We start from the raw sequence: 25,677 nt of genomic DNA, 5'->3' as shown, positions 1-25,677 counted from the left end.
CCTTGATCATCTGAGTTGGCACCAGGAATGTCCCTTGTGTGGGTTATGTGGGCCCTCCTGTTATAATTGAGTCTTGATTGATATGGCCTGTACATGCATGGTGTCGACTCCCAGGGTGGCTGACTGTGAGGATCAACCCCAGCCACAGATACGGAATCCTGTGCAGGTGCTGACCTCACAAAATGGAGTTTGCCCCAGCAGGGTCTGGTGCTTGTTGAAGTCTCCCTTTGGTTTTGCCGCTTGTGAAGCTAATTGGATCGTGCTCTGATGTTGTCTGAAGTTGACCACCGGGTCTTGGTTCTGCAGCCTCTTGGGAGGAGGGACTATACTGCAGGTTGATGTCAGACACTGCCTGTGACTGGCCCTGAGCAACCTGCTTGTAGCTAGCTACAGAGCAATCCACATATTATGGCTGCCTCTGCTGGGGCTGGGTACATAAAAGAAGGGCCAAGCTGCACGCCAAGGCCAACTTTTATCGGCACGGGGACAGCTAAAGTCCCAAGGTAGCCTGTGCCCTGTCTCCTCCTGCTGGGTGCCTATTAGACTTAGTCACTGAAAGATCCTCCGGGTGGTACTCAGGTTGCTTGAGGTAGGTTTCCATTGAGTCACCGGGTAAGGGCAAGTGATGTTCACCAGATTGATAATGGTTCAAACTCGATGCCAGTGCTGGCTTTGAGGCCATTTAGCAAATGTCCCAGAGTGTGCCAAGTATAGTTGCTTTCTGCTTGGTGTTTGCACACCTTTGTGGTAGGGCAGGATCTCAGGGAGTCATCAAAGTAAGGCAAGAAGAGTTTATGAGGCCCAAACAGACCAAGATTTGACTATGTGATGGGAGGGCTCGCACCTGTTTGTTGTATGAGGTAAAATGGCTCTTGTTTCAGAGCCACACAGTTCAGTCTGAGGCTGGGCTGTTGTATTTCCACAGGCTGATGCTCTCTCAGTAGGGGGAGTGCTCCACTCAAGAAAGATAGTGTGGGAGAGTGAGTCAGCTCAGGGATCCTGGGGGCTGTTCCTTAGCTCTCTTTCCAGAGGCGCAAGCCCAAACTCTCCTCCTGTGACTTGAGACTGCTCTGCCCTTCCTCTGCTGGAGCCCAGGATGAATGGCCACAATAATCAGTTGATTATTCAGGATGACTGTTCTATAATTTAGTTGTAAGTCCATTTTGGTCCTGGGAGGAGGTGAATGTAACTTCCACCCACTCCATTGCTATCTTGGATCCACCTTATTAACATCTGTATTTAAATATAAGTACTAAATATTTGCATAAAGTAATACTAGTTCCAAATTTATGCTACATTAAGTAGACTTATATAATTCATCTGTTTTCATAGTTAGAATTACCCTAGCAGGTTTTGAGTTGCCATGTGTCCATTTTTTTGTGATTTGTGTTTCCTTTTAAACAAAAATGTTGCCATTACTGCTTCAGCCTCATTTCTTGGTATTTTTTTTTTCCTATAGATTTTTTTTTTTTGTCTTTAAGCTCATCTTTTTTTGTTCTTTTGCTTTTTAACACTGCTATATTTTGCTGCTCTAGTTAGAACCATTCACAGCTTTATTTTTTCTACAAAGATCTTTTTAAAAACTCTTTGGCTATCTTATTAAATTTTTCTCTCCTAATTTCCTATATAAAGTATATCACACTTTGTTTTTTAAATTGATTTTTTTTTAGTTTTATAAAGTATTTGCTGAAAATGTACCCAGTTCTCTTGCTTTAAGTAGTCACTTAAAAGTAAGAATTATTAGCTTGATTACCAGAAGGGATACGGGTTAGGGGATTGGGAGTCTGGTAAAAAAGGTGAAGGGATTAAGAAGTACTGATTGGTAGTTACAAAATAGTCATGGAGATGGAGAGTACAGCATAAAAATATAGTCAATAATATTGTAATAACTATTTATGGTGGGTACTGGAAATATTGGGGGGTGAGGGGGGCTTTGTAAACTATGATTTTCTAAACTGCTGTACATCGGGAGGCGTCTACGGCCATACCACCCTGAACGCGCCCAATCTCGTCTAAACTGCTGTACATCTGAAACTAATACAAAATAATAGTGAGTGTAAACTATAATTGAAAAATAAAATTAAAATATTTCTAAAAAAGGATTGTTAGCTTTAATAGGAGTGCAAATGATTAAGTCTTTAGATCACATTTTTTTTCTTAAGTATTTAATAAGTTGATACTGATTTCTGATATAGCATAGTTTTCAGGAAATTTCTTGATTAGATACATGGAAAATGAAATTTCTCTTTACCTCAGTATTATAATGTATTACAAATAGTATTATAATTTGTAGGTTTGACAATCTTACAAATAAATTTCAGTCCTCAACAATCTCATTTCAAGTAATTCAGGTTGGAAGATTAATTTAAAGCTTTGTACTTGGCTTTTTACATACTGACTACCTTAAAATTATAGGTATATCTATAAGGGAAAAGTATTAAGCAGTTGTAGTAGGAAAGACTCAAGGGTACAGTAACAGTTTAATTTCTATATGCCATTAAAAATATGAGAGTGGGGCCCTGGCCGGTTGGCTCAGCGGTAGAGCGTCGGCGTGGCGTGCGGGGGACCCGGGTTCGATTCCTGGCCAGGGCACATAGGAGAAGCGCCCATTTGCTTCTCTACCCCCCCCCTCCTTCCTCTCTCTCTCTTCCCCTCCTGCAGCCAAGGCTCCATTGGAGCAAAGATGGCCCCGGCGCTGGGGATGGCTCCTTGGCCTCTGCCCCAGGCGCTAGAGTGGCTCTGGTTGCGGCAGAGCATCGCCCCCTAGTGGGCAGAGCGTCGCCCCTGGTGGGCGTGCTGGGTGAATCCCGGTCAGGCGCATGCGGGAGTCTGTCTCTCCCCATTTCCAGCTTCAGAAAAAAAATATATATATATGAGAGTGGGCCCTGGCCGGTTGGCTCAGTGGTAGAGCATTGGCCTGGCGTGCAGGAGTCCCGGGTTTGATTCCCGGCCAGGGCACACAGGAGAGGCGCCCATCTGCCTCTCCACCCCTCCCCCCTCTCCTTCCTCCCTGTCTCTCTCTTCCCCTCCTGCAGCCAGGGCTCCATTGGAGCAAAGATGGCCCAGGCACTGAGGATGGCTCTGTGGCCTCTGCCTCAGGCGCTAGGATGGCTCTGGATGCAACAGAGTGACGCCCCCTGGTGGATGTGCCGGGTGGATCCCGGTTGGGCGCATGCGGAAGTCTGTCTGACTACCTCCCCGTTTCCAGCTTCGGAAAAATGAAAAAAAAAATTAAAAAAAAATATATATATATATACACACATATGTGTGTGTGTATATATATATATATATGAGAGTGTCTTAAGTTTACTATGTATAGCAGTCTGTAAGGAAAAATGGCTTTATTAAAAAATATATGTGTACTGTATAGCTTAAGTTAGTGTGGCCTAGGGGTTTTTTTAAGACTTACAAACTAGAATATAATGAATTATTGAAAATTTAACAAATAAATTTCCCCCAAAATCTCACTGTCCTGTCAGTCTTATTGATTTACTTAACCTATGTATTTTGGTATCATTTTTATTTAATAACAGGGTTATATACACTGCAAGTTGTTATTCTGTAACAGGATGTTAAACTTCCTAATAACATGACTGTTTTAAAAGTAGAGGAAGGAGAACTCTTAATACCTAAAGTAGTTCTAATAGACTTATTTTTATACTGCTTTTTTATGTTTTCCTCTGGTTTGCTATAGAGTAAATTTTATCCATGCATAAGTCTTTACCTAAAATAAATATGGATTTGTTATATTTAGCTGTAATAGCTTATGTGTCCGCTTTAGCAGATGCACAGCAACATGTATTTTCACTTTTCATGCTTGTTGCTGCTTTTATTTACCCTAAAAAAATCAGCTATAAAAAATTGTTCAGTGGAATTCAAGGGTTTTGTTTGTAGATCAATGAAAGAAGGTAATGAGATGTTGAACAGTGTGGGGTAGAGGTAGCAATTCTCTGTATGCCTTTTAGGGATTATTTGAGACACTGTATTTTGGAACTATATATAAGTATTTATTGGACTAGAATGCCTCTCCATTAGTACAATTATCTTGTGCATTGCAGAATCAGTGTGACAGAAAAATGCATGAATATTTTCACCAGTAAAATGACACTGACTTTTCCAGCTTGCTCTTTGGAGTAGTTCGCATGTAATTCATTCATTTGCTTTTATGATGCCAGCTGAATAATTTTTATTAACATTTTTATAAAAATGCCATGATCTGTTTTTTGTAACATTAGAGTTCTAATATCAGTTCATAGAAAGAATATCAGTTATTGAAAGAAAACCTTCAATTTGTGATTCATAAAAATAAAACACCATGTAATTGTTACTAGTCTTAAATGTTTAGAAATTTTGAGTTGGGCATTTAGAGTTTGAGCTATGAATACCAAAACTGAGACTGCACCTTTAAAGTATTTTGAGTATATGCTGTTAGTACATTTTTATTATGATTATATAAAGCTATAAAAGTTTACTGCCAACTGCTGATTTTTTTTCTTTTAATATGTTGAATGTAGATAAAGATGACTTCTTCCCAGCTACCGAGGTTTGGGATGTAGACTAGGGACTAATAAAAATAAGGTGAAGAAACAGTACAAGAGGGGAAAAGGGGGGTGAAGAGTAAGTGAGAATCTGTTATAATTTTTGTATACCAGTCTCTGAGGAAAAGTATCTTCAATTTTGTGTGTGTGTGTGTGTGTGTGTGTGTACTTTTTCTGTTTCATAAAGGGGACAACTAACTTTAAATTTTGTTGTATAATTGAAATTTATTTGAGTATAATTTAGGATGTGTTATTGATCAAGTGAAAAATCATTTTAAATATGTGGATAAGGATAAAGGAAAGATTTCAAGGGTATTTTTGTTTTGTTTTGTTTGTGTAAGTTTTAAAGTTTTTACCAAATTGTAACACAATAGCCTTGAAATTTAATAGAAATCTGTTCAAAATGGAGAAAGTACAAATTTCTTTACTTTTGTTACATAGGGATTATAACTATGACAAACTTGTAGCCAGGCTACATTTCTTAGTTTGGGAATCCTGAAATACAGTGAATAAGAAAACCCTTTCTATAATTTCTGCTTCCTGGCCTTAATTGAACCACAAACAACAGCTAAAATAAAAGATATCTTTGGGGTGGTATTTTGTGGCTCCTCTGGTTGTAGAAGGCTAGAGGGAGGAGAGAGTAATGGTCGCAGTAGGATTTGTTTGGTTAATAGCCGAGTGTCTTTTGTTGCCTTGATGGGTTTTTCAATTTGTGTATCCTGACTACTGTATTGTAAAAGTCTAAGTTTAACCATAATACCTCTCAAAGAAGTAATTTATTTTCATTTTGTGACTCATATTTAAAAACTGCCACATGAAAAATATATTCAGACTTGTGTATATTAAATGAGAAACTTGAAGCTTATTTTGGGGAATCTTTATTTTAAACTGACTGTTGATTCCTGCTAGTATAATTTTTTTTTCCTGCTAGTATAATTTTTTTTTAACTAACAAGGAGAAAACAGTGGATGACAAAGGCAAAAGCCATATAGACTTTCATATTCATTTCTTTAATGATAAATTAGTAAAATGGCAGGTGTAATGGAAAATGTTGTAAATATCCTTCAGTAAAGCATTTTCTCAGTGGTTTAATTTATAGTGGAAGCTCATAAGTGGAGTTTTGGGGATTTATATGTTTTTTTTTTGTCTTTCATAACTTCTTGCTAATTTATATTGTTGCATGTAAATTATTCTCTAAGAAATTTCAGACTTTATGGTGAACTGTGAACTGCTTATTTTAAAACATTTAGTGCTGGGCAGGGGTTGTGTTCAGCTTAACATCACTTAAATTTTATGCATGTTGAGTATAAAAGTACTTTTGCATGATTCACCATTTTAGTATAGATACAGTGGCATTAAAATTCTAGGGTTTAAGACTTTTCTGAAAGAAATGAAGTAATTTTTTTTCTACTTTTTCCAAGTTAGAGGAGGGAAGATAGACAGACTCCCCCGTGTCCCCCCGACCGGGATCTACCCAGCGACCCCTTCCTGGGGCTGATGCTCGGCTCATCTCCAGCCATGCTCGCAGTTGAGCTATTTTTAGTGCCTGAGGTAGAGGCTCCACCTAGCCATCCTCAGTGCCTGGGCGGATGCACTCAAACCAACTGAACCATCATGGCGGGAGAAGGTGGAGAAACAAATGGTTGCTTCTCCTGTGTCCCCTGACCAGGAATGGAATCAGGGACATCCACATACAAGGCTGATGCTCTACCACTGAACCAACCGGCCAGGGCTGAAGTTGTTTATTTAATAATACATTTTTTATTTTATGTATTATTCATAAACTGACTTACATGCTGAAGGTTTCTTTAGAAAATATTAGATAATGTTGCTTTTTATTTAAAATACCCCCTTATTTCCTGATAGACTATAATTAAATCTTTGCCTTTGTGAAGTTTAGGAATAAGATATATGTCAACTTAAAGTATTTTTGTTGTAGGTTTTAAAGTTTCCTAAAGAATTTTTTTATTAAAAAAACATACCTGTTTAAGAAATACTAGAAACAGATAAACTAAACTAAATAGAAAATTCTTATAAAATTTTAATTTAATTAATTTTCCTTTATAGGATTATATATAATATATAAAGTTTTGTTATTGGCCTACTTAGTTAACAGATTAAGGAAGCATTATTTTAATGTAAATAAATGTTCCTCTGTATAATGTTTTCAGATGTCTTTTAAAGAAGCTACCTAGTTGTCAAACACAGTATTAGAATATAATCTATGAAATGGGTCAAAGAGAATTGCTGTGATTAAGTCAGGAGCTGGGAAACTGAGGTGCCATACTCTGAGGCTCTCGTGTGTCGGTATGATTTTATTACCCAGATGTGTACTATATTGTTCAGCCTGCCCTCTGTAATTCTGATTTTGTATGTTTTTCCAAAACATTAACCGACTTTGCTTAATATAATCATAAAGATAACATATACTTGTTATTCAGACAATGCAAGAAATACATAGAAACATAAAGAAAAAGTCAAAATCTCTTGTAGTTTTACTACTTAGAGATTAGTATTTGACATGATATATATCCTTCTTGTTTTTTCTAAGTGTGCTTATACATAAACCTTTTTAATTTTTTTCAACAAAAATATTTTTCACTCATTTTTAAATTTTATATTTATCTTAAATAAAATACAATTTTAGTGGTTACATAGCATTGCATTTTGTTGATACAGCCGAGCATCCATTAAATCTTTAGACTATTTCTCATATTTAATCTTTTTCTAAACATCAGTGTCTTAAGGTTACTTGTTTACATAGATATAAAGATGAAATCCCCCCCCCCAAAAAAAAAACATGAAATTTCCAGCAAAATGTCTCAGGAATGAATTAGGAAATAATATACTTTTTTTTTACACTGTCTTTGTGAGTTTAGATAAATAAAAACTTTTTCCACTTGAATATAGTTTAGTAAGAAAATATTAGCTTTGAATTTCTGATACAGAGATAAAACTTAAGGAAATTTAAAAAAATTAGTTGATGGATTATAAACTTCAAATTGTTTTAATTCACAGTTTCACATGAAAAGATAATTCATAAATTTTCTTAGCATTTTTATTTATCTTTGTGTCATTATTCTAATATTTTCCCAGATGTAGCTTTGTATAAATTAGAATAATTCATAAACTGTATAGCCTTTTGATTTTCTTTTTTCTTTATTTCAAAAGGTAATGAACCGTAACACTTGAGTTTCATAGATTTTTTTTTTCCAGCTTCTTAGAGGAAAGAAAATTACTTGCTAGCTTTACCATGAGGAACTAACAGATATAATTCATTCTAAATGCCCGGTTTTTAATGGAGAGAAAAAAGTGGTCAGAGTGTCAATTTTTTAACTTTGTAAAGACTTAGCCATGATTTGACTCTTAAATAGAAAGTCTTCTAAAATCAAGAGCTAAGCAGCTACCATTTATCTATCTTCTAACTGTTCATTCTACTCCACCCTTCTTTTTTTCTACCTGAGGCAAAAGAAAGTGACTTAAAAGTGACAACCTTGCCTTGGATTATAGATACAATTCAGTATTAATTTATTCTATTTTACTCAGGTGTTGTAATTTATCTTTTATTTAATTAATGTTTGTCTTCAGCTATGCCCTTTGATGTTTTTATAATTTATTACAATTATACCATTACAATTTTCTTATTGCTAACAACACTTCAAACTTTTTATTTTTGTTACATTTATATAGGGTATTGGATTCATTTATTTTGTTTGTTTTTGTATTTTTCTGAAGTGAGAAGGGGGGCAAGGGGAGGCAGACAGACTCCCGCATGCATGCACCCGACCAGGATCCACTTGGCATATCCACCGGGGGCAATGCTTGGCTCCTCTGGGGTATTGCTCTGCTGCAGTTGGAGCCATCCTCAGCGCCTGGGCCAACTTTGCTCCAGTGGAGCCTTGGATGAGGCGGGGGAAGAGAGATAGAAAGAAGAATGTGAAGGGTGGAGAAGCAGATAGGCGCTTCTCCTGTGTACCCTAGCTGGGAATCAAACCTGGGACTTCCACACATGGGGCCAACACTCTACTGCTGAGCCAATGGGCCAGAGTTTAGATACACTTAGAAAGAAAATGCAGATATATTAAATTTACAGTTAAGCCTGACCAGGCAGTGGCGCAGTGAATAGAGTGTCTGACTGGGATGCAGAAGACCCAGGTTCGAGACCCCGAGTTCACCAACTTGAGTGCGGGCTCATCTGGTTTGAGCAAAAACTCACCAGCTTGGACCCAAGGTCGCTGGCTCGAGCAAGGGGTTACTCAGTCTGCTGAAGGCCCACGGTCAAGGCACATATGAGAAAGCAATCAATGAACAACTAAGGTGTCGCAATGCACAACGAAAAACTAATGATTGGTGCTTCTCACCTCTCCGTTCCTGTCTGTCTGTCCCTATCTATCCCTCTCTCTGTCTCTGAAAAAAAAAAAGAAAAAGAAAAAAAAAATTTACAGTTAAAAGGTGCTAGATAAGACTGTTTTATCTTGTTATTAAATTTGCTTTAATCCTTTAGCAGTTTTTGATAAACTAGAATTAAAGCAGGAAATTTCCATCTTTTTAAAATTGATATTATTATATTTTATATAGGCTAATATTTGGTTGTAGCAAAAGTAATTATTATAATTACATAATTTGGGATCCTCAGTTTGAACAGTAGCTTTCATGTTGTCTCTGGCTTTTCTTTCCTTGCATCTCTCCTGTCCACATCATGAAGAATATAACCTCACATTATCTTTAATGACAAAACTATTTTTTTTTTTTCTGAAATGAGAAGCAGGGAGGCAGAAAGACAGACTCCTGCATGTACAGGACCCAGATCTACCCAGCAAACCCACTAGGGGGTGATGCTTTGCCCATCCAGGGCATTGCTCCGTTGCAACCGGAGCCATTTTAGCACCTGTGGCAGAGGCCATGGAGCCATCCTCAGTGCCCGGGCCAGCTTTGCTTCAGTGGAGCCATGGCTGCGGGAGAGGAAGAGAGAGTCAGAGAGGAAGGAGAGGGGGAAGGGTGGAGAAGCAGATGGGCGCTTCTCCTGTGTGCCCTGGCCAGGAATCAAACCCGGGACTTCCACATGCAGGGCCAACACTCTACCACTGAGCCAGCTGGCCAGGGCTTATGACAAAATAATTCTTATCTGTATTGTAATTGATATTAATTACCATATGATGAACTTATTTATAGGATAATATCTAATAAAGTCAAATTTTATGGTACACACAAGGATAAGAATGAGCAGGAAAAGATCAACAAAGGCTTTACAGAGGAAATGGAACTGGTTTAGAGGATCAGGTAAAATTGTGATAGGCCAAAATGCATGTTAGAGGGTGGGAATTGATATGTTTGTGTGTGCACATGTAAGAAGTATTCCCACCGTTCTAAGGAATAGGTGAGGACAGATATGACACAATATGGTAGAAATAACCTTGGTGAATGTTGATACTATGGGGAAAAAACTGCTTTGATTAGAAAATTAGGGAGATTTTTATTTTGGACTATTAAAAGGTGAGATTGATAGGAAAATGATTAGATTGTGAAGCACATACAAGGTTAGGACAGGGTTTTAGTTAGCCTTAATTTACAGAGTGTTGAAGTAGGGGAAGCATAAGAAATGAGATACTCAAATTTGGTTGGAGACAAATGGAACTGAGAGATAGAAAAACTAATTAAGGAATCTGTTGCATTGATAAGAATGAAAGCTTTGATTAGAATATAATCACTAGAAAGAAATTAATCTGAAGATAATTTAAGGGAGGATTTTTTTTTTTAAACAGTCCTTCTTCTCATTTTACAAGTTGAAGAGAAATTGTTGATATGTGGTTGCACAATTTTAAGAACAGAAAACCAGTGGTGGCAATACTTATAAGTGGGAAAGTTATAAAGGAGAGCTATTTTGTGAGAAAGGATAACGTTTATTTTCTTTATTGTAGGATTTAACTAATGGTTAGATATCTAGTTGGCAGTTTTTATTAGAGAATTTGTTTACAGTTACTTCATTGTTGGAGGAAAAATCCTCAAGTAATTTTAAAAAATTAATAATTACATAGCACTATAATTAGTTCATTAATATTGACATTAGTAAATATATAGTAATTTTATAATGTTACCTTAGATTGGCCTATTTTAATTTTTTTTAACTTATATTGACTATAAACCATTTTATTTATCCTATTTTTTTCTGATATTCTCTTTTCCTTTTTAATGTTTATTTTATTGACTTAAGAGAGAGGGGAAGGAGACACTGATGGGGAGAGAGAGAGATCAACCTGTTTTCTGTATGTGCCCTGACTAGGGATTGAACCAGCAACCCCACACTTCAGAATGGTGCTTTAACCAACTGAGCTATCTGGCCAGAGCTTTTTTCTAACATTCTTAAAACTATTTTCTTCCCAAATACATAAAAGAAATGATGATCTTGTCATTTTTAAAGTTCAAAGTTAAAGAGATTTCACAATACTGCAGGTGCTTTTGAGTTCTACTTTGACCCGAATTATCCAGGCAGCAGCTGAAATCTCCCTTTACATTCAGGGCCTGTGAGTGTTGACTTTTCATACTGTAATGAGAAAATTGTAGAGCTTCAGGTTTTTCAAATTGGGGAAAAGTGAAAAACCATTTTGAGAATAATTGGGGTTAGTTTGTTAATGACAAATTTGTGTGAATGTGGCAGGAAAATATCTACATTAACACCAGGGAAAGATGTTCGTTGCACCCGCTTAAAAAAATCATTTGTACTTATTTCTTTGTTGTCTTTTCAAAATAATGAATTAAGTTGGAAAACCTCATTTTATTCTTTACATTGTTAAATATTAACTTTAAACACCTATTTTTTTTATTTTTTTTGCATGAGAGACAGAGAGATGGACAGACAGGGACAGACAGGAAAGGAGAGAAATGAAAAGCATCAATTCTTTGTTTCGGCACCTTAGTTCATTGATTGCTTTCTTAATGTGCTTTGACTGGGGGGGGGGGGGTCTCCAGCTGAGCCAATGACCCTTTGCTCAAGCCAGCCACCTCGGGGTTTTGAGCCTGGGTTCTCTGCATCCCAGGCCAACGCTCAGGCAGGCAGGAAGGGAGATGAGAAGCATCAGTTCTTCGTCGTGGCTCCTTTGTTGTTCATTGATTGCTTTCTTCTGTGTGCCTTGATGGGGGGAGGGGGAGCTACAGCAGATTGAGTAATCCCTTGCTCAAGCCAGCAACCATGGGGTCATGTCTATGATCCCACGCTCAAGCCAGTGACCTCAGGGTTTTGAACCTTGGTCCTCTGCATCCCAGTCCAACACTCACTGTGCTACCACCTGGTCAGGCAAAAATTCTTATTGTTTTAATGGTAACTTCTGTGTTTGTGAACTTTCAGAACTTTGGTTGAGTGACAGAAGGCTCAATTACATGTGTATATATAACAGTGGAGATAAATATTTTATACATTCACAGAAATAATGGATGTCTTAAAATTTAAATCATTTTAATATTTTGGAAATGACCTGGAAAATTGAAGATGTCTTCAATTATCTGAGATTTTTATAATTGGAACTTCTTAAAAATCCTGCTTTATTAGTGAATTGGTTTTAAAGGCTATGAGCAGGTAAGCAGTAGCCATTAAGTGAACCTCTGCTGGTGACATTAATTTACAGGGGTCAACAAGAAAAAGCTCTACCACATCATAGCTAATTTGGGATAGGATGAGCTGCCCCACATCCCTTCAGGAATCATTACTCAGTCTAGGTCAGCCTCTACTAGAATGACTGATCATGAAGGTACAAGAGCAGAGGAAGGTACAAAATTTAGCTACCATTTTATTTACAGTGCAGAAGAGGTTAATTCAGGGTACATCTCCTTAATATTATAAACTTGCTACTGTTTTAAGATGCTGAAGATCATCTTTAGTGATCTTCAGAGAATGTATTGGGCAAACTCTTTGTGTAATTGTCCTAGGGATTTTTGAAGTTTGGGGCTTGTATGCCTTTATGTTTTGTTTTTATTTTTTAAATGGGTTTTTTTTGTTGTTGTTGTTTTATTTATTTACAGGGACAGAGAGAGAGAGTCAGAGAGAGGGATAGATAGGGACAGACAGACAGGAATGGAGAGAGATGAGAAGCATCAATCATTAGTTTTTCATTGCGCGTTGCGACACCTTAGTTGTTCATTGATTGCTCTCTTATATGTGCCTTGACTGCGGGCCTTCAGCAGACCGAGTAACCCCTTGCTTGAGCCAGCAACCTTGGGTCCAAGCTGGTGAACATTTTTATTTGCTCAAGCCAGATGAGCCCACGCTCAAGCCGGCGACCTCGGGGTCTCGAACCTGGGTCCTCGGCATCCCAGTCCAACGCTCTATCCACTGCACCACCGCTCGGTCAGGCTTGTTTTTATTTTTAATGTTAGATGGAGTTGTTTTATCACAGGGATCAGAGTACCTCTCTGAAATCTAACTTTAGCTTACTGATCTAGTAGCAGTAAAATGGCAGTTTAAAAGCCATTTTAGAGTAAGACAATATTATTATTCTTTAACTTGGTATCAGTATACTACTTGGTAATGAAACTAGAAATGCACACTAAATGAAGGTACTACCTAGGTATTTCTTTTCCAAAATTGATTTTAGCTAAAGATACCCTGTTTCCCCAAAAATAAGACATCCTCTGAAAATAAGACTTAGTGTAATTTTTTTCAAGCTTAGAAATATAAGGCCTCCCCTGAAAATAAGACCTAGCGCATTTTTAGGAGCAGAAATTAAAATAAGACACTGTCTTATTTTCAGGGAAACAGGGTAGTTTGTTGTACATGGAAATAGAGTCACAAGAAATTCTTGATGGAATTCAGAGTTTGGCTGGTTATGCTGATGTTTGTGATGACATGACTATAGTATATTAATAAGTTGATTTTTTGTTCAACAATAAATGTGAATTCTTGTTCATAGAAAAATAAGACATCTCCTGAAAATAAGACCTAGTGCATCATTAGGAGCAAAAATTAATATAAGACACTGTCTTATTTTTTGGGAAATACAGTATGTAGATATACTTGAGTAATTTATAATTCTATGTCCAGATAGTTATTCTAAGTAGTGATGTTGAATTCTTAGCGAAGGATTATTGTGATATATAAGATATGTATAAGATAATTCATTATCTTATAATTTGGCATATAGATTGAATTTCATTGATGTTTCTGCTTTCACTAGGTAATAAAATTTGTTTGTGCTCCAGTCAAACATTTTCAAATATATCTTGTTTTCTTTTAAGAGTTCTCTAGTAGCATATTATTCTTACAGTTAAAGTTAAATAATTTTGTATTTTTTCTGAGTCATATCTTCATGCAGAGATGAGAATTATAGATTATGGTAAGAAAAAATAAAGCTAAAACAAAACCTGTTACAAAGCATGAAAAGTAAACTAGTCTGATTTTTCCAGATCTCTTTTCTACTACTGAGCTATTTTTCTCTTTTGCATCAGAAAGTATTTTCTAAAATGCACAGACCAATTCTATTTTCTATCTATCTTTTTTTCCCCTTTAATCCTTTTTTTTCTTTTGAGAGAGAGAGAGAGAGAGAGAGAGAGAAAGGCAGGAAAGGACAGAGTGGGTGAGAAGCATCAAGTTGTGGTTGCTTTCTCTTTAGTCATGCATTGATTTCTGCCAAGGGATGAGAGGTATGAGAAGCACCAATCGCAGTTGCTTTCACTGTAGTGTGCATTGATTGCTTCTCATAGTGTCTTGACCGGGCTGAGCCAGTGTCCCATTATTCAAGCCAACAACATTTGGGATCAATCTGGCAAGCTTTGGAATGGATGACAGTTCCCCACATAAGCCGCCTGTGACCCTGGGCTCACTGACATGCCTGTTGCTTAGAGCCAGTAACTTTGGAGCTTCAAGTCAGCGACCTCCTGGTCGATGTTTAACCCACTGTGCCACCACTGGTCAGGTCATTATTTTTCATTTATGCATTTCAGTTGGTTTAGCTTCTTTAGCTTTTGGTCTGTAATGCATAGCAAAACTTGCTAAAATTTTTATAGTTAATGTTGTACACTTACACTGCAGATGTTGCACTTAATCAATTTAGAACTCTGTGTGCTTATGAGTGTGTGCTTTATAAAGAAAATATGTAAGTCAGTGATCTAATGCAAAATGATGAAAGGAGGAGGAGATAGGGAGATAAGCACAAACTTCATTGTACTTTTCAAAGGGTAAATTTTAGAATTTATTTTAAAAGATGCAAATTCAGCTACATAGAGCTAAGAAGGGAACATAGAGTTCATGATCTCTTATTCTTAGTGGCAGCCTCCAACTTTATGCTTTCCTGTGGAAGTCCATGTTATACCTCATTTTATGAAGAAAAAAATACCTGATTACGAAGAGAGAAAGTTCTATATTATAACTCTTCATACTATTTTTAGTAAAGACTTAAGATATACCATGTCAACATTGGAATAATTGAGTCCGTTATTGGGCTGTGTTCTTTAGGTTGATAAAATTGAAAGAGAAAGGAGGAGTTTGCTATGTGAGCTGCAGGTTTCCTTGGTCATTTGTTTCCATAAAAAGGAAGATTACTTTTAAAAGTATGGAAAGGACCTTGTAAGATCCCTATTTTACAGACCCTAACATTTCCATATGGGAAATGATAATATGATAATAGTATTCTTAAATTGCTTGATGAAATCTCTTAGGCTATTAATAAAAAGTATCATTAATTTCCATCATTAAAAACTGGTTCTTGTAATAATTTTATTTTTCTTTGAATTGTGATGACATTATTATTAATAATATGAGTTTATAGAATACAAATTAATTTCCTCTACAAGGAAACAGAGGGAATGAATTCAGTATTTACTGTGATTATCACATCCACAGTGGTGATGGGTGATTATGGAAAGTAGAAATGTAGCTTAAAAGAGTTTTTTCAGCCTGACCAGGTGGTGGTGCAGTGACTAGAGTGTCAGCCTGAGACGCTGAGGACACAGGTTTGAAACCCGGAGGTTGCTGGCCTGAGCGTGGGGTTGTTGACATGACCCCATGGTCGCTGGCTTGAGCCTAAGGTCTCTGGCTTGAGCAAGGGGACAATGTCTCGGCTGGAGGCCCCTCCTCCCCCAGTCAAGGTACATTTGAGAAAGCAATCAACAAACAACTAAGTTGCTGCAACTATAAGTTGATGCTTCTCACCTCTCCTTTTATGTCTGTCTGTCTGCCTGCCTTTTCTCTCTCTCTATATATATATATTGTGTGTGTGTGTGTAATAAATGCTGAGTGAACAGCATAGCTTGCTATATAGAAATAATTTTATGTGTATGTGTATATATAGAGAAATGTAGTCATATGCCTAATTAGAAATGGGTATAAATATTGACTTTTTGTTTAATACAATTAATCTAAAACTCCAGTAAGACTAGCCAATATAGTTCAGGCACTTTCCTAGACATGCTCCTAAATTGTTCAACAACTAATCAGAAATATCTCTGTAGAAAAGAGTATGTGGCCCTGGCCGGTTGGCTCAGCGGTAGAGTGTCGGCCTGGCGTGCAGGGGACCCGGGTTCGATTCCCGGCCAGGGCACACAGGAGAGGCGCCCATTTGCTTCTCCACCCCCCCCCTTCCTCTCTGTCTCTCTCTTCCCCTCCCGCAGCCAAGGCTCCATTGGAGCAAAGATGGCCCGGGCGCTGGGGATGGCTCCTTGGCCTCTGCCCCAGGCGCTGGAGTGGCTCTGGTCTCGGCAGAGCGATGCCCCGGAGGGGCAGAGCATCGCCCCCTGGTGGGCAGAGCTTCGCCCCTGGTGGGCGTGCCGGGTGGATCCCGGTCGGGCGCATGCGGGAGTCTGTCTGACTGTCTCTCCCCGTTTCCAGCTTCAGAAAAATACAAAAAAATAAAAATAAATAAAAAATTAAAAAAAAGAAAATATGTAATAATGGAAAATAATTTATTATGTTAAAGTTATTCTACTGGGCTTTTATCAAGATTTGTGTTACTGAATTTATAATTGTGAGTGGGAGAAATTGTGGCTTTTGTTCTAACTTGTCTTATAAACATTATGAGCTTAAAAGAAAAATAGGTCCTTATAATAGCTAAAAATGCTTTAAGTATTACCTAATGAATTTTACATAACTGTTCTTAAACATAATTTTAAACTATTGATTTATTGTTCTTAAATGTTTTGATATTATCAATAACTGCATACTATATATTGGTAGGATCAGTGCTACATATTCAGATCCAGTAAGAATGATGATTGAAAGTTTAAATACTACTAGTATCCCTATGTATATTTGCTATCAAATTTACTCTAGATGGGTTGCTGGTTGATCGCAACTTCATTTTAGCAGTGTCATGTAGGACCTGATTTGAATAAAATTATATACCATATTTTGATAAATAATGAAATAAGATACTCTAAATATAGATGAATTTTACTTTTAGTATAGTAAATATCTAGGAAAAGTTGACTTGTGTATTCTCAGTTATTTTCAGTAGTATTAATGATGACTGACTAGTTTTATTAACCTGTTATATACCCTGTAGTTTATTATTTATATCATTATTCATAGGAATTTTTCAAAATTGATAATTAGCTTGAGTTTTTAAATAATGTTTCCCTTTTAAATTTTTAATGTGTTTTGATATGTTGTTGTTTTGTATTACAGTGACTTGTGTACTTTCTCCTTACATTTTAAGATTAAAGTTTTGCTTTCAAAGCATGTTTGAAATGATATTGAGAATTATTGCTTATTCTATAACTGTTAGAGCAAAATATATACTACTCACAAAAATTAGGGGTATTTCAAAATGAATATGAAGCTATAAAAATATCCCCTAATTTTTGTGAGCAGTGTGTATGTATATTAGTATAGTATTTCTAATTTTGGTAGTGTTTGATTTTAATTGCTCAAAGCAGTAAATATTTCATTTAAAATTTTATCCTTGGTCAGTATAGATTATTTTATTTTAAAAGTATAATATTAAATAAAAGGAAAGTTAAAACAATTATAGTCAAAGCTTGAAAACTAGCAGGCATTCAGAATATCACATGGATTAACTTTTTATAGAAAGGAAATTGATGTTGTTGGTACTACCCTCTTTCTCAACCATTTCTGTTACTGGAGGAATCTGAGCAATTTTAGGCTTTATTTCAGTAAACTGATACACTGTATGACAGATGGAAATTGTTTTGATTTGAATGCTATTTTTAGCAGGGACTAGAATACCTACCACTTTTAAGCAGATATATGATGCAAAGCAAAAGGACTAAACAATTTATAACATATAAAAATACTATAGTTATAATTGTATTGAAGTGATAAATGATTTAAAGAAACAAAGCTTTTGTGCCCCACATTCCATCCTGGAATAGTATAGTATATATAATTATTTGATTTAGGGTATGTTGCAGTGTCTAAATAAACATTTACCTATTACTACTCAGAAATAGGATTTTTTGAGTAGAAGAAATGAGGGAAATGGGAAAATAAATATTATATTACTGTATTGTAACTGTTAAGTGCTTACATTTCCCCCCAATATTGTCTTGTACTGTATGATTTTTCAGCATTTAAGAAGCGGTTTTGTTCTTTATAGCTGAACCAATAACGTTTCCATCTGGAGGAGGCAAGTCATTTATTATGGGTTCTGATGATGTTTTGTTAAGTGTACTGGGCCTTGGAGACCTTGCAGACTTGACGGTAACAAATGATGCAGACTATAGTTATGATGTAAGTGCAGTTTTATTTTTAATTTTTTAATAATTTAATAGAAGGATCCTTATTTTTGGAAACACATATAAAAAGAATTAATGTCAAGGTGCATGGAAAAGATAAGTGTGTTCATATGTGGGTTTGAAGTGATGTATTTTTTTTATGACTAGTTTCTTTGTGGTGTTTAAATTTTTTCTAAGGTATTGTGGTGGATTAGGAGTTTGGGATGATTGATTATCATAAAATACTAATCAATAATATCTGTCTTGGGTAGTCAACTCTCAATTATTTACTCAAATTAAACTAATTTTGGTGTTAACAAGAAAAAAATAGATAACCTGAATCACTTATTTGCCTTCAGGACACTTCTTTAAAAGCACATTTTATTTATGAACTTTTATTTATTTATTTTTAAGGATAATGTTAAAGTTAGCTTGTTGCCATTTCTTGATTTTTAGTCCTTCATTTGAGGGATGGGGAAGTAATGGAGGGGAGATGGGGAAGACAGTGTTAGAGATGAAACTAGTCTTGTGTGAAATATAGACAATAAAACTTCAATTGAGAGTTAACTATACTTGTTTATATATTGTATTATTGAATTTATAGTTTTCCAGGAAATTAATTTTTTCTTTTTTAATGAACTTATTTTTTTCTACATTTTATACTTTTGTTAGCCTGCTTTTTAGACATAACAGCCTCAGTGGGCTGGATTATTCTTATTAATATTTTTAAAGTACATAAGGAACTAAATTCTAGTAAACTTTTGACTACTCTGGAAAAGGTTTTATAGCCTATCTTTACAGTTGGAGAAATGAAGATAGAAAGATTAACCTCTTATCAATGTCAATAATAATGATGAAAATATTCTTAAAGTGTCTTTAGTTCAGACTTATGGAAAGTACCGTAACTTGCTGCCTTTAAAAAACTTCACATTGCTAATTTTCTAAATGACAACTGTACTGTTAATATTATACTGTTGGATTTTTGGTAGGAATTTATGAATTTTATGTAAGGTATTATAGCATGGTAATTTTTTTGTTGTTTTCATCTGACATTTAATAGGACCTTTGGGTTTAGCCTGATGATTAGGTAAAACAAATTAAGGGACTCCAATTAATCCTAGGTATTTAAAAGCTAATGAAATTATTATTCTTATTAAATGATAAAAATTTATTATAAAGTTTTTAAGGTATATTAAATTTATACTGGACATTTTAGCAAAGCAGTTTTAAATATATGTTTGAAATACATCAAAACAAACAAAAATTCCACATACCTATCAGTGTACTACTTTTACCACTAAATATTGTACTCTTTCTTTTTTAGTTGCCTGCCAATAAAGATGCCTTTCGAAAGACATGGAACCCCAAATATACACTACGTAGCCATTTTGATGGAATACGGGCCTTAGCTTTCCATCCTGTAGAACCTGTGCTGGTTACTGCCTCTGAGGACCATACTCTGAAACTTTGGAACTTGCAAAAGACAGTTCCTGCCAAAAAGTAAATATTTTAATATTAGCTTGTGTTTTTTTCTTTCAAATTTGTCAATAATTGTAAGTAATTATTCTTCTTTATGTACTTGTATCTTTTATGCACTCATTTGATTGTACCTAATGACTATTGAATATCAGCCAGTGATTTATGATTATTTAACTGCCTTTCTCTTTCCCCACCTTTTCCCACCCCCTTTAGGAGTGCCTCTTTAGACGTAGAGCCTATCTACACATTTAGGGCCCACATGTAAGTTTTATTGAATTAGTATTTAATTAACAACCATAGTTATTGTTAACTATTATTTATCAATCCACAAAACCTTGTAAAATTGTAATAATATTTGTTTATATTAGAAAAGGCAATAGTTGAATAATACTTTATTTGATTAATAATTGTATTAGAATATAATCAGTACAATTCAAGTGCACATGTTTACCTTAAACAGTTTTTAGATATCACACAAATTCAGAGGTTGGGGATGTGGATGTGAATTGTTTTTTAGGCTTTATAGGTAACTTTTTTTTTTCTTTCCTATAATAGTGGCCCTGTTCTATCATTAGCTATTAGTTCTAGTGGAGAGCAGTGCTTTAGTGGTGGTATGGACGCAACCATCCAGTGGTGGAATATGCCTAGCCCCAGTGTGGATCCATATGACACATACGGTGAGTAAAAGGTTCAGAACACTGGCAAAAGTAAATAGCTCAGTATAAGCTTGTTTAAACATGTATTAGTCCCCTCGTTTAGTTATTCCATTTACTAATAATTGCTTTATTAAAGAGAAAAATTAAGAAATATGCCATGAATATTTAAGCCTATGAATGTCCTTATGGTGTCCAAAAATAAAAAATTGTTATTAATTAAAATATTATTTGCAGTACTAGTTACAAAAAAGAGAAAAAAATTAATTTAAGGAACAATCTTTTAAACTTAAGAAATAGCTTATGTAGTTCAAAAGTATTTGGCTGAAGATGGTAGAAAGAAATAGGGACAGTAAGGGCATGTATCAGTACAACTTTTCAGGGGACAAAAAATTCCTTAATTAAAATGAAAACTTACAGATGCCACTTTTAGTCTCTGTCCTACAGAAGTACCTGTACTTGTATTTAAATATATATACATATATATGTATATTTAATTAACATGTATATATACACACATATATATTTTATACATATGCATATATTTTTATATATGAGACTGGTTAAATAAACAATGGTCTACTTAATGGTTGGTTCATTTAAAAAGAACTAGATCTGGTTTGGTGTTTTTTACACTGGTCACAAAAATTAGGGGATATTTTATTGATTCATACTCATTTTGAAATATCCCCTAATTTTTGTGACCAGTATACACTTGGTGCTTAACTTTGCCAGGTTTAGTGTTAAGGACTACATCAAGAAACAAGAATTAGTCTAATGGAAACAGTGGACATTAAAAATAAGCAAGGGAGTGGAGTCTTTGGTTATAAATTGTGGTAAATGCTATGAAGATATAGTACTCTGAGAGAATAACAGGCGGAACCTGTTTTGCTTTCCACGACTTCAGTTACCTGAGGTCATCTGCAGTCCAAAAACGTTAAATGGAAAATTCCAGAAATAATAAGTTCCTAAGTTTTACGTTGCACACTGTTCTGAGTAGTGTGATGATATCGAGCGCCATCTTGCTTCATTCTGCCCTCGAAGTGAGTCATCCCATTGTCCAGCATATCCACGCTGTATACACTCCTTGCCCATTAGGTATTTGGTAGCCACCTCGACTATCATCTCGCTCTGTATGGCAGTGCTGATGTTGCAATAACCTTATTTTATGTAATGGCCCTGAAGCACAAGAGTATGTGATGTTGGCAATTTGTATATGACAAAGAGAACCTATAAAGAGCTTCTTTTAAGTAAAAAGGTGAAAGGTTTTGACTTAACAGGAAAAGAAAAAAAGTCACATGCTGTGGTTACAAAAATGAGAACAAATTTTCTATCCATGAAATTGCAAAGAAGGAAAAAGTTGTGTTTGAGCTGTACCAGGCAATGGGAGGCTTCTCAATGACCTCTAATAACAGGAGACTCAGGAATATAACAGTTCACCTTGAGCTGGCAATTGGAGGTGCCTCACCCTCTCCTCTGTTCTTCCAGTGTATGCTTTGCCTACTGTTCCTATAGTAGAAGTCATTTTCAAGGATGTAGCCTTAAGAGAGTAAGGCATTGTTGAGAGCAGCTGGACTAATACATTACTGAACTCAGTTAAGGTTTCCATGTCTATTTAAGAGTCTGCTTGTTTTGCCACCTCTCAAAACAAGTCTTTTTTGTGAGTTCCCTTGCATAATAAATCTGCAACCTACCAAAAAAAAATTGTGCTATTTTGCTGAGAGCCCATATTTGCATAACTAAAAGTATATTGTTATAATTGTTCTATATTATTAGTTATTGTTCATCTCTTAGTGTGCCTAATTTATAAGTTAAACTTTATCATAAGTAGTATATACAGGGAAACTGTATGTATGGGGTTTGGTACTGTCTGTGGTTTCAGACATCCACTGAGGGTCTTAGAATGTATCCCTCATGGATAAGGTGGGACTACTGTAAAGAGATTTAAGCTAGGAAGTGACCTATAAACTTTGGGCTTAAGAAGGTGACCGGCTGTTGCAAGGGCCTGGGGGAAGAATGGATAGAGGAATACAAATGTAATGTAGGTAAAGCTGTTTCACCAGCACACCAGGTGATAGATTGATGGTCAAGCAGTTGATAGCAAAGCAGTTGGAGAAAAACGGACTTAAATACTGAGGAGGTTAGGATAGGATAAACAGAATCTATTGATAAATGGAATGAGTGGGTGAAGTAATAGATGAGTGATTCTTGATTTTGTTGTTTATTTCATTAATAGCTTTTTGGAGATATAATTCACATATAATAAAATTTCCCCTTTTGAAGTATATGGTTCAGTAATTTTTACTGAATTCACAGGATTATACAACTATTACCATTATCTAATTCAGAATAATTCATCACCACTGTTTGATATGCGCACTTGACTAGCATTTATTGAAGTGAGGGCAGAAGAGGTGTGAGAAGATAAAAGATGGGAAATTTGGTTTTTAGACATGTTAAGAAATGGCAGTACCAAATAGGTAATATTAATATCAGGATGTGAGAATGGATGGTGTAACACAGGGAGGGTGTGTTGTATGTGTAAGGTAAGAGAAGGAACTCGGACACTGGAAGATGGCAAGAGCAAGAGAGGCCAAAAAGGAAACTGGGAACGGACTAGCCCCTGAGATTGGTGGGAGTGTGGGAGAGTATGGAATTGTGGAAACATGCTGAAAGAAGAAACCAGTTGAGGAGAAGGAAGCAGTTTGCACTTTCAAATGTTGCTAAGAAAGAGGTCTAATAGTATTGAGGATAGGAAGGTTCCTTCTTATAGTAGCTCACCCACATCTTGGGCTGACAAAGAAAGGGATGCTAGGGCTAACCCCAGAAGGTAAAGAGGCCTCTGGGTGACCTGTCAAAGCACACTCAGGATGAAAATCAATGTGATGAGAAAAACAAATCATCAAAAACAGAAACACTTTATCAAATTCAGTTAATCAACTTTTTTTTTTTATTATTGAAAGAGAGATAGGGACAGACAGACAGGAAGGGAGAGAGATGAGAAGAATCAATTCTTCATTGCAGCTCTTTAGTTGTTCAGTGATTACCTTTTCATATGTGCCTTGACTGGGGTGCTTCAGCTGAGCAAGTGGCCCCTTGCTCAAGCCAGCAACTTTAGGCTCAAGCCAGTGACCTTTGGGCTAAAGCCAGTGACCATGAGGTCATGTCTGTGACCCCTAGCTCAAGCTTGTGAGCCTGTGCTCAAGCCCGCAACTTTGGGGTTTTGAACCTGGGTCCTCCATGTCTCAGTTTGATACTCCATTCACCGTGCCACCACCTGGTCAGACTGGTTAATGGACACTTAAAATAAATGAAGTGCTGATACATGCTACAACGTGATTGAACCTTGGAAACAGTATGCTAAGTGAGAAAAGCCAGTCACAAAATTCCACTTGTTTGAAATGTCCAGAATAGGCAGAGTTGTAGAAACAAAGTAGCTGAGTGAAATGCAGGACTGCCGAAGGGCAGGGAAAAAGAATTGGAGTGAAGTGGCTAGTGAGTGATATTGGTGTGATGGTGATTGCACAACCATGTGAATGTACTAAAACCACTGAATTGTACACTTTAAGTTTGTGAGTTGTATGGAATGGGAATTAAAGCTCAATGAAGCTGTTATTTTTAAAGAACCTAAATTCTTCACAGAAAATTGCAAAATGCAAGAATGTGTTGGGAGGGATGGGTAAAAATAACCTATAAATGTACAACTTAGCCTGACCAGGCGGTGACGCAGTGGATAGAGTGTCGGACTGGGATGCGGAGGACCAGATTCGAAACCCTGAAGTCACCAGCTTGAGCGTGGGCTCATCTGGTTTGAGTAAAACTCACCAGCTTGGACCCAAGGTTGCTGGCTCGAGCAAGGGGTTACTCAGTCTGCTGAAGGCCCACGGTCAGGGCACATATGAGAAAGCAATCAATGAGCAACTCAGGTGTCGCAATGAAAAACTGATGATTGATGCTTCTCATCTCTCTCCGTTCCTGTCTGTCTGTCCGTCCCTCTCTCTCTCTGTCTCTGTAAAAAGTAAGTAAGTAAATAAATAAATTCACTACTTAGAAGAGATATATCCATTGTATAACACTCTTCTGTTTATTTTCTCAAAGCTGGTATGTGTAGTCTTATACTTAATTATATGGTAAGTTATCTTTATATACTTATTTTGTATAATTTTTGTTTTCTTATTTGTTTTTCCCTTCCCAGAGCCAAATGTTCTAGCTGGCACTTTAGTTGCTCATACAGACGCTGTCTGGGGTCTCGCTTATAGTGGCATAAAAAATCAGTTACTGTCTTGTTCAGCAGATGGCACTGTTAGATTATGGAATCCACAAGAAAAATTGCCATGTATTTGCACTTATAATGGAGACAAGGGTAAGTAAATACTGTTTCTGAAAAACTAATTTTTTAAAAAATTTGGACGATAGAAAGGACAGACAATTGATAAACTGTTTCTTTGCTACTGCTACATATATTGAAAGCATTTAAAGCTTGTGGTAATCTTTTTACTTTGTCATTAAAATTAAAATTTTCTTTTTAATTTATTAATTTTAGAGAGGAATGAAGAGAGTGAGATAGAAACATGGATTTCTTGTTCCACTTGTTTATACACTCATTGGTTGATTCGTATTTGTGCCCTGACTGTGGATCAAACCCTCAACCTTGGTGTATTGGGATGTTGCTCTAGCCAATTGACCTACCCAACCAGAGCCACCTTGTCACTTTTTATAAACAAGAAAGATGGTTTGCAAGTATTCCCTGTAGTTGTGGGTTTTTTTAACCTTTCAGGACATGTCCTATTTAAAAAATAAAACTATTCTGTGTAATAGTGTAGTAGACAAATGTGGCTTCTAATAGGGATAACACAAGGCTCCCGGCCTGCTCCAGATAGTGCCCACAGAAAGCGAAGGGGTCACAGTCTCAAGCATACCTATAAACCATGTATGAGCACACAGGTTGAGAAATACAGTGTTATCATTGAACTAGCACCCTGAACTGGGAAAGACTAAGTTACATGCATGATTTCAAAGCTTATTCTGTCAAAGAAGGTTTTAACCAGTTTATTTTGTGACATTTATTTACAATCATATATTTGTACACTTGTATTGGCCTTATTTTCTGAGTCATATTAAGTTCGTTTTAAAAATCAGACTTTTTATTGTTTTCTTTTTTTTCCTTTTTTTTTAATTTAAGTGAGAGGAGGGGAGATAAAAGATTCCTGCATGCACCCCAACTGAGATCCACCTGGTAACTCCCATCTGGGGCCATGCTCGTAACAGAGCTATTTTTAGCACCTGAGGTGGAGGCTCCATGGAGCCATCCTCAGCACCTGGGGCCAACGCACTCGAATCAATTGAGCCAT

At 36.2% G+C, this 25,677-nt stretch overlaps 1 protein-coding gene across 1 annotated transcript in view; it reads left to right on the top strand.

Annotated features, from left to right (window-relative positions):
- Window positions 1-25,677, top strand: part of STRN3 (striatin 3) — a 117,253-nt gene that overhangs the window by 78,935 nt on the left and 12,641 nt on the right. The window contains exons 8-12 of the mRNA XM_066277665.1: window positions 18,077-18,210; window positions 19,519-19,694; window positions 19,887-19,934; window positions 20,229-20,350; window positions 24,522-24,689. Of these exons, the coding sequence (XP_066133762.1) occupies window positions 18,077-18,210; window positions 19,519-19,694; window positions 19,887-19,934; window positions 20,229-20,350; window positions 24,522-24,689 (648 nt within the window). The remainder of the gene's footprint in view (window positions 1-18,076; window positions 18,211-19,518; window positions 19,695-19,886; window positions 19,935-20,228; window positions 20,351-24,521; window positions 24,690-25,677) is intronic.

Source organism: Saccopteryx bilineata, chromosome 4, assembly GCF_036850765.1.
Source record: "Saccopteryx bilineata isolate mSacBil1 chromosome 4, mSacBil1_pri_phased_curated, whole genome shotgun sequence".
Taxonomy (NCBI): domain Eukaryota; kingdom Metazoa; phylum Chordata; class Mammalia; order Chiroptera; family Emballonuridae; genus Saccopteryx; species Saccopteryx bilineata.
This window is presented reverse-complemented; position numbering and strand designations above follow the sequence as displayed.